This window comes from Salvelinus fontinalis, chromosome 23 (assembly GCF_029448725.1).
Source record: "Salvelinus fontinalis isolate EN_2023a chromosome 23, ASM2944872v1, whole genome shotgun sequence".
In the NCBI taxonomy this organism is placed as follows: Eukaryota; Metazoa; Chordata; class Actinopteri; order Salmoniformes; family Salmonidae; genus Salvelinus; species Salvelinus fontinalis.
The window spans coordinates 43,430,135-43,443,600 of NC_074687.1; the positions used below are offsets into that span (position 1 = coordinate 43,430,135).

The window sequence follows — 13,466 nt, forward strand, 5'->3', positions numbered from 1 at the left end:
TGTAGATGGCGCACTCTGTCCATAATAAGTCTGGCACCTGAGACAACATAGACAGGGAAACAGGCAGTTTTCATTTTACCTACTCACAAATTGGTTTAGAACGTCATAATTTGGGATATCAATGAAAACTCCATTGGGAGTACAATAAATTGTAGCCTTAAGTTTACTTAACAGAATCATGTTCAGCATTAATTCATTGATTCTATTTATAGTACTATTGGTTAAGGGTAAGTTAAGTCTTGTACCTTTACCAAAAGTGGATATACGCCAATCTTTATCTGAGACTCTTTCCCAGACCCTTTAAACAGTCATACAATGCTTTAACCTTTTCTTTATCAAGTGATCCATAGAGGGACCACTCTGAACATTTCTCAGAATACTTTTTGCACCACTTACGTACTCCTATGTGTGGGTGTGCAAGTTGTTTATTATTTTTCTCCATTGTTACTTTATCAAATCTCTAGTAACCCAGTATATTTCACCAATTCCTCCTTTAGACTAGTGTTCTATTCTTTCAGGGGTTTAGATATTTACACTAGTTGTTCTATTTAACAGCATATTCGGGAATAGTACGTTCTCCTTTCATATCTCTCACATACACAGATTCCCTATATAATGTTACAGATCAACGTGAATCCCTACAGACATCCACACCACTCATGTGCATCGTCAACGACTCAAAATGCCTACAGTAACATCTCGGGCTATTATCAGTGGTTCTCAGCCCACGTAGACTATCGTTACATCCTATGCCATATGTATCTTCAACGGTTCGTTTGCCGCAACATCCTATACATATAAAATGACACCACGTGCTATTAGTAATGGCTGCAGACACACGGAGACACTTCTTCGGTATTTACCATACGTATCTTCAATGGTTCCAGTGGTTTTCAGACCACGTAGACACTTCTCTTTATAAATGCCAACAAATGTCAGTGAGGCCTCCTGCCCTCACTCTAGCCTTCTCTTAAGACTAGCTTGCCGCCACTTCCTATACATATAAACTCAGCAAAAAAAGAAAAGTTCATTTTTTTCAGGACCCTGTCTTTCAAAGATAATTCGTAAAAATCCAAATAACTTCACAGATCTTCATTGTAAAGGGTTTAAACACTGTTTCCCATGCTTGTTCAATGAACCATAAACAATTATTGAACATGCACCTGTGGAACGGTCGTTAACCTCTCTTGGGTACGTGAGACGTTAGCGTCCCACCTCTTCAACAGCCAGTGAAACTGCTGGGCGCAAAATTCAAATACAGAAATACTCATTATAAAAGTTCAGAAAAAAAAACATATTTTACATAGGTTTAAAGATTAACTTCTTGTGAATCCAACCACGGTGTCAGATTTTAAAAATGCTTTACGGCGAAAGCATACCTTATGATTATTTGAGAACATAGCCCACTAGACAAATCATTACAAACAGTAACCAGCCAAGTAGAACAGTTACACAAGTCATAAATAGAGATACAATTAATCCCTTACCTTTGATGATCTTCATATGGTTGCACTCAGTAGACATTAATTTACTCAATAAATGTTCCTTTTGTTCGATAAAGTCTCTTTATATCCAAAAACCTCAGTTTTGTTCAGTAATCCACAGGCTCAAACGCAGTCAAAACAGGAAGACAAAAAAATCCAAATTGTATCCGTAAAGTTCATAGAAACATGTCAAACGATGTTTATATTCAATCCTCAGGTTGTTTTTAGCCTAAATAATCGATAATATTTCAACCGGACAATAACGTAGTCAATTTAAAAGGTAAACAAGAAACGCACTCTCTCCATCTCGCGCATGAAAAAGCTCTGTGACACTCTAGGGACTGCTCTTACTTCCTAATTTTTTAGGATACAAGCCTGAAACAATTTCTAAAGACTGTTGACATCTAGTGGAAGGCATAGAAACTGCAATTTGAGTCCTAAGTCAATGGATACTGTAATGGCATTGAATAGAAAACTACAAAAAACGACTTCCTGAATGGATTTTTCTCAGGTTTTCGTCTGCCAAATCAGTTCTGTTATACTCACCGACACTATTTTAACAGTTCTGGAAACTTTAGAGTGTTTTCTATCCAAATCTGCCAGTTATATGCATATCATATCTTCTGGGCCCGAGAAGCAGGCAGTTTAATTTGGGCATACATTTCATCCAAAATTCCAAATGCTGCCCCCTACCCTAGAGAAGTTAAGACACTAACAGCTTACAGACGGTAGGCAATTGAGGTCACAGTTATGAAAACTTAGGATACTAAAGAGGCCTTTCTACTGACTCTGAAAAACCCCAAAAGAAAGATGCCCAGGGTCCCTGCTAATCTGCGTGAACGTGCCTTAGGCACGCAGATGTGACTGCAGACGTGGCCAGGGCAAAGAATTGCCGTACTGTGAGACGCCTAAGACAACGCTACAGGGAGACAGGATGGACAGCTGATCGTCCTCGCAATGGCAGACCACGTGTAACAACACCTGCATAGGATCGGAACATTCGGACATCACACCTGCGGGACAGGTACAGGATGGCAACAACAATTGCCCAAGTTAGACCAGGAACGCACAATCCCTCCATCAGTGCTCAGACTGTCCGCAATAGGCTGAGAGGGGCTGGACTGAGGGCTTGTTATCCTGTTGTAAGGCAGGTCCTCACCAGACATCACCGGCAACAACGTTGCCTATGGGCACATACCCACCGTTGCTGGACCAGACAGGACTGGCAAAAAGTGCTCTTCACTGACAAGTCGCGGTTTTTCCTCACCAGGGGTGATGGTCGGATTCACATATATCGTCGAAGGAATGAGCGTTACACCGAGGCCTGTACTCTGGAGCAGGATCGATTTGGAGGTGGAGGGTTCGTCATGGTCTGGGGCGGTGTGTCGCAGCATCATCGGACTGAGCTTGTTGTCATTGCAGGCAATCTCAACGCTGTGCGTTACAGGGAGGACATCCTCCTCCCTCATGTGGTACCCTTCCTGCAGGCTCATCCTGACATGACCCTCCAGCATGACAATGCCACCAGCCATACTGCTTGTTCTGTGTGTGATTTCCTGCAAGACAGGAATGTCAGTGTTCTGCCATGGCCAGCGAAGAGCCTGGATCTCAATCCCATTGAGCATGACCTGGGACCTGTTGGATTGGAGGGTGAGGGCCATTCCCCCCCAGAAATGTCCGGGAACTTGCAGGTGCCTTGGTGGAAGAGTGGGGTAACATCTCACAGCAAGAACTGGCAAATCTGGTGCAGTCCATGAGGAGGAGATGCACTGCAGTACTTCATGCAGCTGGTGGCCACACCAGATACTGACTGGTACTTTTTTTTTTGACCCACTCTTTCTTCAGGGACACATCATTCCATGTCTGTGGAACTTGTTCAGTTTATGTCTCAGTTGTTGAATCTTGTTATGTTCATAGAAATATTTACACATTTTAAGTTTGCTGAAAATATACATAGTTGACAGGGAGAGGACGTTTCTTTTTTTGCTGAGTTTATAATAACTGTAGATAACGTTATAGATCGAAATACTCAGCTCACAGAACTGGCTGGGTTATCCATTCAGACACACACTCAGTAATCTTCTATATTACCTCTCACACTGGAGCCAGTCTCCTGACAGCTCTTATTCACTCAGTACTTAATCGTAATAATATATCTTATTATCCAAATTTCAATCCGTTTAACACGTACTTTCCACACTCCCACAACTCTCACATCCACATTCACTTAGTACTATTCCCAAACACACTCGGTAATCTCCCTAATTACCCCATGTTCATATGTATCACATACATATATAATAACCCCATGTGCTATCAGTAGTGGCTGCAGCCCATGTAGACACGTCAGCGGGGCCTTTCATGGTACCGTTACTTGCCCTTCTCTATAAGATTACCTCGAACCTTCTTCTGTCACATGTATCACCGCCATGGTTCCTCTAGTCTCTACAGTATCTATAGTCCCTATAGCATCACAGTCCCTATAGCATCCATGGTATCAATAGTTTATATAGTCATAAATGCTATGTTCTCTATAGACTCTATAGTCTATGCATATAGAATAAAATAACATGCATATAGAATAACACACACACATTCACTCAGTACATATTATCAACATTTCAACCACTTAACTAATATTTCTTAATATCCAAATTTCAAACTTTTATTATCCAAATTTAAATCTGCTTAATAGGAACATTTATATCCTCACAATCAATCAGTCACGAAAATGACTCATTAGAAAAGCACAAACATCCAAAATCCAGTTAATCCAGTTTTTCTATATTGTAACAATCTTTCTTGGCTTCTCTCCTACTCCATCCATCTATCCACCCCTTCTCTCTATCCCTCCGTCTATCTATCATTTCTCCTTCTCTCCAGACCCAGAGCCTGGTGTCGGAGGCGTCCAGGAAGAAGGAGCGGGACCTGGTGTCGAGGGAGATTGAGCGGCTGCGCTCGTCCATCCAGACGGTGTGCCGCAGCGCCTTGCCCCTCGGCAAGATCATGGATTACATCCAGGAGGACATGGACGCCATGCAGAACGAGCTGCACACCTGGAGGAGGGAGAACAAGGAGCATGCGCAGGCCCTGCTGCATGAACAGAGGTTTGGAGGGCTACACACACATCTTACACAAACACACACTAAAGCAGGGTACTCCAACCCTGGTCCTGGAGAGCTACCGTCCTGTAGGTTTATGCTCCAACCCTAATCTAGCGCACCTGATTCTAATAATTAGTTGGTGAATAAGCTGAATCGGGTTAGTTACAACTGGGGTTGGAGCGAAAACCTACAGGAGGGTAGCTCTTCAGGAACAGGGTTGTAGAGCCCTGCACTAAAGCCTGGAGGTAGGAAAACAAGGAGGACACACAGGCCCTGATGCAGCAACAGATCTGGAAGACCACCAACACACACATTCTCACACACACACACGACTTGTCATACATTTATATTTTGACGTGTGTGCATCTTTTCCAGAGTGACGGACAGCGCGGTGGAGCCTCTGAAGGCCGAGCTAGCCGAGCTTGAGCAGCTGATCAAGGAGCAGCAGGACAAGATCTGCGCCGTCAAGTCCAACATCCTGAAGAATGAGGACAAGATCCATAAGATGGTAACCAGCATCAACTTCTCCTCGCGAATATGAGGGGGAGCCAAGGTCCAACTAAAGGATTATCGCCCTTAAAAAAGGACAAAAAGTTCAGGGTGAGCCTGGTTCTTACTTAGTCTGGTGAAGTCCGAAATGGAGGCCTCAACTGCACTTTTACACACACCCACACTGACTGACTGGTTAGGGGAGAGAGGGTTCGAAGTCAACCCCCTAGGGAGGGAGAGAGAGACGCATGTTATTTTGCTAGTGCTCCATCCACTTTAAGTTGATTAACACACCTTTACTACACTGAACAAAAATATAAACGCAACATGTATAGTGTTGATACGATGTTTCATTAAATTAAAATATCCATACGAACTATTACCATAGTTCTCTCAAATTTGATGCACAAATTTGTTTAGATCTCTGTTAGTGAGCATTTCTTCTTTTCTCCTCCATTTCTCCATCCACCTTATAGGCGTGGCATATCAAGAAGCTGATTAAACAGCATGATCATTACACAGGTGCACCTTGTGCTGTGGACAATAAAAAGCCACTTTAAAATGTGCAGGTTTGTCACACAACACAATGCCACAAATGTCTCAACTTTTAAGGGAGGGTGCAATTGGCATGCTGACTGCAGGAATGTCCACCAGAGCTGTTGCCAGAGAATTTAATGTATTATTTCTCTACCATAATCTGCCTCCAACATTTGGCAGTTCTTCCAACCAGCCTCATAACTGCAGAACACGTGTAACCACGCCAGCCCAGGACCTGCACGTCTGGCTTCTTCACCTGCGGGATTGTCTGAGGATGGGTGGGAGGTGTGCTGAGAAGTATTACTGTCTGTATTAAAGCCTTTTTGTGGGGAAGAATCATTCTGATTCGCTGGGCCTGGCTCCCCGGTGGGTGGGCCTATGCCCCTTTAGTCCCACCCATGGCTGCAACCCTGCCCAGTCATGTGAAATCCATAGATTAGGGGCTAATGAATTTCTTTCAATTGACTGATTTTCTTATATGAACTGAAACTTAGTCCAATTTTTGAAATTGTTACATGTTGCGTTTATTTTTGGTCTGTATAGTTTCTTGTTTTTTGACATTACATACTGTATGCGTTGTGGGAATAAGACTTGATATTGGAGTTCTTTTACAGCTTCAAGCAAAGGGCACATGGACCAAGCCAATACCCTCCACATCTACTTGATATACATTTGATACAGACATCTGTAATTTTTTAACATGTCTGTCTATCAACAATTCTGTTTACCTGAAGCTTCTTCAAAGCCTGTACAAAGCAATAGATCTGAGGTTTGCTGAGGAGCTAGGGACGCCACGAGCAGGAGACATGGCAGTCCTTTGACTCTTCCTTATGTCAACCACTATGCTTGTCCCAGATCTGTTTGTGCGTTCTGGCCAAGGTCAGCAAGACATCAAAAACAGACCTGGGATCAGGCTAGTCAAGCACCACTGTGCTTTGAGAAATTGGGTTAGTATAGAACTGTGTCCACTCATTGAAAGAGTAGCGTTGGAGGTAAAAGTAACATGACACTTTCATAGATGAAAAATATATAAATATATATACACTACCGGTCATACTCATTCAAGGGTTTTTCTTTCTTTTTTTAACCATTTTCTACATTGTAGAATAATAGTCAAGACATCAAAACTATGACATAACACCTATGGAATTATGTAGTAAGCAAAAAAGTGTTAAACAAATTGAAATATATTTGAGATTCTTCAAATAGCCACCCTTTGCCTTGATGACAGATTTGCACACTCTTGGCATTCTCTCAACCAGCTTCACCTGGAATGTTTTTCCAACAGTCTTGAAGGAGTTCCCACATATGCTGAGCACTTGTTGGCCGCTTTTCCTTCACTCTGCGGTCCAACTCATCCAAAACCATCTCAATTTGGTTGAGGTCGGGGGATTGTGAAGGCCAGGTCACCTGATGCAGCACTCATCACTCTCCTTGTTGGTCAAATAGCCCTTACACAGTCTGGAGGTGTGTTGGGTTATTGTACTGTTGAAAAACAAATGATAGTCACACTAAGCCCAAACCAGATGGGATGGCGTATCGCTACAGAATGCTGTGGTAGCCATGCTGGTTAAGTGTGCCTTGAATTCTAAATAAATCACAGACAGTTTCACCAGCAAAGCACCTTGTTAAAGTTAGTTTCTTTGTTCCTTGTCAATCATTGGCTCATTGGTTAAATTAGCATTATGACAATATCTTCAATTAAATCATTCAAAAACCTTTATTAATGCAATTGCAGACATAAGTTGACACTCGGAAACATGCGTTATGTTCCTGTTAAGTTCTGCATCAAAGAAAATGTCCCAAGTTATTTTATTAAAACTAAAGTCCAGCCCTAGTGATGTCACTGCCTACGTCATTATCTTCTACAGTCGTGGCCAAAAGTTTTGAGAATGACACAAATATTAATTTTCACAAAGTTTGCTGCTTCAGTGTCTTTAGATATGTGTCAGATGTTACTATGGAATACTGAAGTATAATTACAAGCATTTCATAAGTGTCAAAGGCTTTTATTGACAATTACATGAAGTTGATGCAAAGAGTCAATATTTGCAGTGTTGACCCTTTTTCAAGACCTCTGCAATCCGCCCTGGCATGCTGTCAATTAACTTCTGGGCCACATCCTGACTGATGGCAGCCCATTCTTGCATAATCAACGCTTTGAGTTTGTCAGAATTTGTGGGATTTTGTTTGTCCATCCACCTCTTGAGGATTGACCACAAGTTCTCAATGGGATTAAGGTATGGGAAGTTTCCTGGCCATGGACCCAAAATATTGATGTTTTGTTCCCCGAGCCACTTATCACTTTTGCCTTATGGCAAGGTGCTCCATCATGCTGGAAAAGGCATTGTTCGTCACCTAACTGTTCCTGGATGGTTGGGAGAAGTTGCTCTCGGAGGATGTGTTGGTACCATTCTTTATTCATGGCTGTGTTCTTAGGCAAATAGTGAGTGAGCCCACTCCCTTGGCTGAGAAGCAACCCCATACATGAATGGTCTCAGGATGGCTTACTGTTGGCATGACACAGGACTGATGGTAGCGCTCACCTTCTCCGGACAAGCTTTTTTCCGGATGCCCCAAACAATTGAAAAGGGGATTCATCAGAGAAAATGATTTTACCCCAGTCCTCAGCTGTCCAATCCCTGTACGTTTTGCAGAATATCAGTTTATCTTTGATGTTTTTCCTGGAGAGAAGTGGCTTCTTTGCTGCCCTTCTTGACACCAGGCCATCCTCAAAGTCTTCGCCTCACTGTGCGTGCAGATGCACTCACACCTGCCTGCTGCCATTCCTGAGCAAGCTCTGTGCTGGTGGTGCCCCGATCCTGCAGCTGAATCAACTTTAGGAGACGGTCCTGGCGCTTGCTGGACTTTCTTGGGCGCCCTGAAGCCTTCTTCACAACATTTGAACCGCTCTCCTTGAATTTCTTGATGATCTGATAAATGGTTGATTTAGGTGCAATCTTACTGGCAGCAATATCCTTGCCTGTGAAGCCCTTTTTGTGCAAAGCAATGATGATGGCACGTGTTTCCTTGCAGGTAACCATGATTGACAGAGGAAGAACAATGATTCCAAGCACCACCCTCCTTTTGAAGCTTCCAGTCTGTCTGAACAATATTGAACTTCATAATGTGTATATATTGTTAATCTGTAGTCTAGGACCCTATAAATGTAAGGAGGGAGGGGCCTTATAACCCTTCCCCTTCTATTAATACAACGTAAGCATAATCAATTATAATACATCAAACATTTGGTACAGCCCCTATCATGACCCCTAGGTGAACCCCTTTCAACCCCCACACCATAACACCTCCTCCATGCTTTACAGTGAGAAATACACATGCCGAGGTCATCCGTCTCACAATGACACGGCAGTTGGAACTAAAAATCTCAAATTTGGACTCCAGACCAAAGGACACATTTCCACTGGTCTAATGTGCATTGCTTGTGTTTCTTGGCCAAGCAAGGCTCTTCTTCTTATTGATGTCCTTTAGTAGTGGTTTCTTTGCAGCAATTCAATCATGAAGGTCGGATTCACACAGTCTCCTCTGAACAGTTGATGTTGAGATGTGTCTGTTACTTAAACTCTGAAACATTTTATTTGGGCTGCAATTTCTGAGGCTGGTAACTCGAATTAACTGATCCTCTGCAGCAAAGGTAACTTATCCTTCCATTCCTGTGGCGGTCCTCATAAGAGCCAGTTTCCTCAAAGGGCTTGATGGTTTTTGCGACTGCCCTTGAAACTTTCAAAGTTCTTGAAATTTTCCGTATTGACTGACAATGTCTTAAAGTCATGATGGACTGTCGTTTCTCTTTGCTTATTTGAGCTGTTCTTGCCATGATATGGACTTGGTATTTAACCAAATAGGGCTATCTTCTATATACCCCCCTACCTTGTCACAACACAACTGATTGGCTCAAACGCATTAAGAAGGAAAGAAATTTCACAAATTAACTTTTAGGAAAGCACGTGTTAATTTAAATGCATTCCAGGTGACTACCTTATGAAGCTGGTTTAGAGAATGCCAACTGTGTGCAAAGCTGTCAAGGCAAAGGGTGGCTATTTGAAGAATCTCGAAATATAAAATATATTTAGTTGTTTACAAATGTTGGGTTACTACATGATTCCGTATGTGTTATTTCATGTCTTTACTATTATTCTACAATGTAGAAAATAGTAAAATAAAGAAAAACCTTTGAATGAGTAGGTGTTCTAAAACTTTTGAAGTTGTCACTTGTGTTTTTATGATGACAATTTGTAGACACTGCCCAAATTGCATGTGGAAACTTTGTGGTTTCAGAGTTCATAACATGATTGCTCTTTCATCTGAATTGGTTTTCGAAAAAACGTATCCCCACCTAGTGAATATGACATGTTTTATGGAGTTTAATTTACATAGATGTTTTTATTAAGATTAATAAGCAATGATTTATAAGATGAAGCCATACTATGCTGGTGAAATTGCACTAGAATATACGGTTAATGAATGAAAATGTGAAGATGAAAAAAATAATAATAATTGGATCACAGTCTAAGTCCCTAACACAACATGTTACACTAACATGTCTATTTGTCCATGCTGAAAATAACATTTGTGCTGAACTTGTTTCACTTACGAAGCCAAAACGGTCACTTCAATTGGATACAGAACCACACTGCACGTTTATTACATTTAAATAGTTTTAAATAGTTATTTACCTTCTTACACAAGTGTAAACAAGTAATACTGTATACATATTTTAATCCATAATTTCATATCAGTATTATTAGCTAGCACATCAAATGTACATAACATTGTACTGCAAAATAATTAACACTTTAAAATAATGTGTGCTATTTTAACCTGTGTAGTAACACTGTAATTTCTTTAGTAAGAGCATTTGCTAGGGTATTAAGATACATTTAGTGCTTGGGCAATTTAATCTTAAGTCTTACCAAAAGGAATATATATATATATATATATATATATATATATATATATATGAAATTTAACCTTTTATTTAACTAGAACAAATTCTTATTTACAATGATGGCCTACCCCGGCCAAATCCGGACGCGCTGGGCCAATTGTGTACCGCCCTATGGGACTCCCAATCACTGCCGGATGTGAAGCAGCCTGGATTTGAATCAGATACTGCAGTGATGCCTCTTGCCCTGAGATGCAGTGTCTTAGACCGAGTGGTGTACTTTTTACTGAATTTCCTACAAAGCAAAGCCCATTTAAGGAACGCTTAGTATTTCCATGTATTTTTAATAAAGTTTATAGTGTAAATGGTCCTATTTGTTTCATACTCACAGTTATGTATATTTTGAGTCTGTATCAGTTCACAAATGAGTATCATTTTTGTTGTGGAGTGAAATGGTTGTATTTAAATAAAATAAATGAATGTCCTTTTGATTATTTTCATTAAACTACAAACTTATTACACAATAAGCAAGGAGGGTCTGTGATTGAGTATGGTTTGGGGTATACTGTAGACTCTTTGCTAACATTAGGATGAAAAAGAATGACCGATATTGGCCTTTTATAGTCTTGGCCCTTCTCAATCGGGATAGGTTATACAGACACACCTGGTGCCCAAATTGATGATGCATGTCGAGTGTGAAGACTAATGGATTCGGTTCAGGCTGTCATCCTGATGATCCTTTCCCAGGCCCAGCTGGCAACAACAGCAGCTTGGTGCTAGTTAAAACTTGTAAAATAAAGGGATGTTTATTTTGATGGGAGAGGAATAAATAATGTGTAGTATTGGTCACTATCTCCAAATTGTTCCATCCCACTTGATTTTATATTGAGTAGGATAGCAGCCTACACAAGAAATAACTTGTAATATTTATAGTAACCATCTGGAGGTCACCCTGATACAGTCTACACTGCTCAATTGGGAGAGTTTATGCTGCATGCCTACAACACTGGGCAGTGTCTTTCGCTCCCTCTTGCAGCAGTATGGAGAGTGAAGTAGCTCGGTAGTGTAGGCAATATCAGGCCAGGTGATAATTTAAGGTTTTAACGTTTAAAAAAATAATCACCTTTTCTCCCCAATTTTCGTGGTATCCAATCGCCAGTAATTACTATCTTGTCTCATCGCTACAACTCCCGTACGGGCTCGGGAGAGACGAAGGTCGAAAGCCACGCGTCCTCCGAAGCACAACCCAACCAAGCCGCACTGCTTCTTAACACAGCGTGCCTCCAACCCAGAAGCCGCACCAATGTGTCGGAGGAAACACCGTGCACCTGGCTCCCGGCCCGGCCCGCCACAGGAGTCGCTGGAGCGCGATGCGACAAGGATATCCCTCCCCAACCCGGACGACGCTAGGCCAATTGTGCATCGCCCCATGGCCCCACGGACCTCCCGGTCGCGGCCGGCTGCGACAGAGCCTGGGCGCGAACCCAGAGACTCTGGTGCACTAGACCACTGCGCCACCCGGGAGGCCCGCGGCATTAACGTTTAACATTTTCTTACAAAAGAAAGTATAATCACTGATAACTGAAAGATTCAGAACACTCCCAAATCCCAGTTTCGGCAGACACGTTTCAAATTCTTGCTGAAGTTTCTGGCCACAAGCATAAACTAAAAGATGACTGACTGAACTGACTGAAACGCATCCGTTCATCTCGACTCTTTGCGCAACAAACGTCATCGATTTGGGCCCCAGGCGTGTCCGTCTAGCCTCTCCCTTCTCTATCGATTAACAGCTGTATCCAGCCGTTGGTCATGGCATATTGGCCATATACCACAAACCACCAGGGTGTATTTTTGCTATTATAAACTGGTTACCAACATAATTAGACCAAGAAAGCTGCAGATCAGAAGCAGCTGACACACGTTCGCACTACACCTTGCCCAAACCGGCTGCGCACTTGCGCCATCGTGCGCTATCGTACATACATTTATTTTGTTTCTAGTCATCTCTCCTCCTTCCAGGCTTTTTCATCGTTTAAATTATATGGTGATCGCATCTAAACTTTCATTGTATTACCACGACTACCGGCCAACCAGTTGTCTATCTATCACCCACGTGGGTATAACCAATGAGGAGATGGCACGTGGGTACCTGCTTCTATAAACCAATGAGGAGATGGGAGAGGCAGGACTTGCAGCGCAATCTGCCAGAAATAGGAATGAGTTCTATTTTAGCCCTTGGCGTCGCAGACGCTCGTTGGCGCACGCGAGCAGTGTGGGTGCAATAATTGAATAACATGGATTTCTAAATTTATTTTGCTCCCGCACGCGACGTGTCTGGTCTGGTCAGCATATTAGGGCAGATGAGTCATTCAGTGTGGATCAGCGTTTTATAATTTTTCCTACCCTCGCTCCCCTTGTTAGATATTATGCACGTTTATGGCTTGATAGCAAATGTCATTGCCTTTGAGCTGACCAGACGTCCCCGTTTTCCGGGGACAATCCCCGTTTTTGGTGGCCTGTCCCCGGCTGGAGCTGTCCCCGTTTTTAACTGTGCGTAAAAAACAGACCGCAACGTGAAATATTTTACTTGGCAAGAAAGACCGGGCAGCAGAGCCTACGGGTTGACGTCGCAGTCGTGTTGTTCTTGTTTAGGCCAACAGAGGGAGCTGCTCTCTATAGCAGCTTCACTCACTCTTCTTCTACTAACTACTTGCTTGCGATAGTTTTAGGGAAAACTGCTGTGGAAAACTCGGCCAGAAGCTAGCAAGTATCAAGTGAATCCACAACATCACCACAAACGTCTTTTCAAGCCGGGTAAATTACAATCGTTTGAGATACTAGCTAGTGATGTTATAATGTCACAATTTATTATATAGATAGATGATCTGCTCTATAAGGTTTTATATAGGTTATGCTAGCTAACGTTAGCTATGTAGACTAAGAACC

General features: G+C 42.2%; 1 protein-coding gene across 6 annotated transcripts in view; it reads left to right on the forward strand.

Moving 5' to 3' along the window:
- Positions 1 to 11,004, forward strand: part of LOC129821380 (TRAF3-interacting protein 1-like) — a 38,452-nt gene extending 27,448 nt beyond the window's left edge. For all 6 annotated transcript variants that reach the window (XM_055878998.1, XM_055878999.1, XM_055879001.1 and 3 more), the window contains 2 exons: positions 4,368 to 4,591; positions 4,964 to 11,004. In XM_055878998.1, the coding sequence (XP_055734973.1) occupies positions 4,368 to 4,591; positions 4,964 to 5,129 (390 nt within the window). In that variant the 3' untranslated portion in view covers positions 5,130 to 11,004. The remainder of the gene's footprint in view (positions 1 to 4,367; positions 4,592 to 4,963) is intronic.
- The last annotated feature ends 2,462 nt before the right edge of the window (positions 11,005 to 13,466 follow it).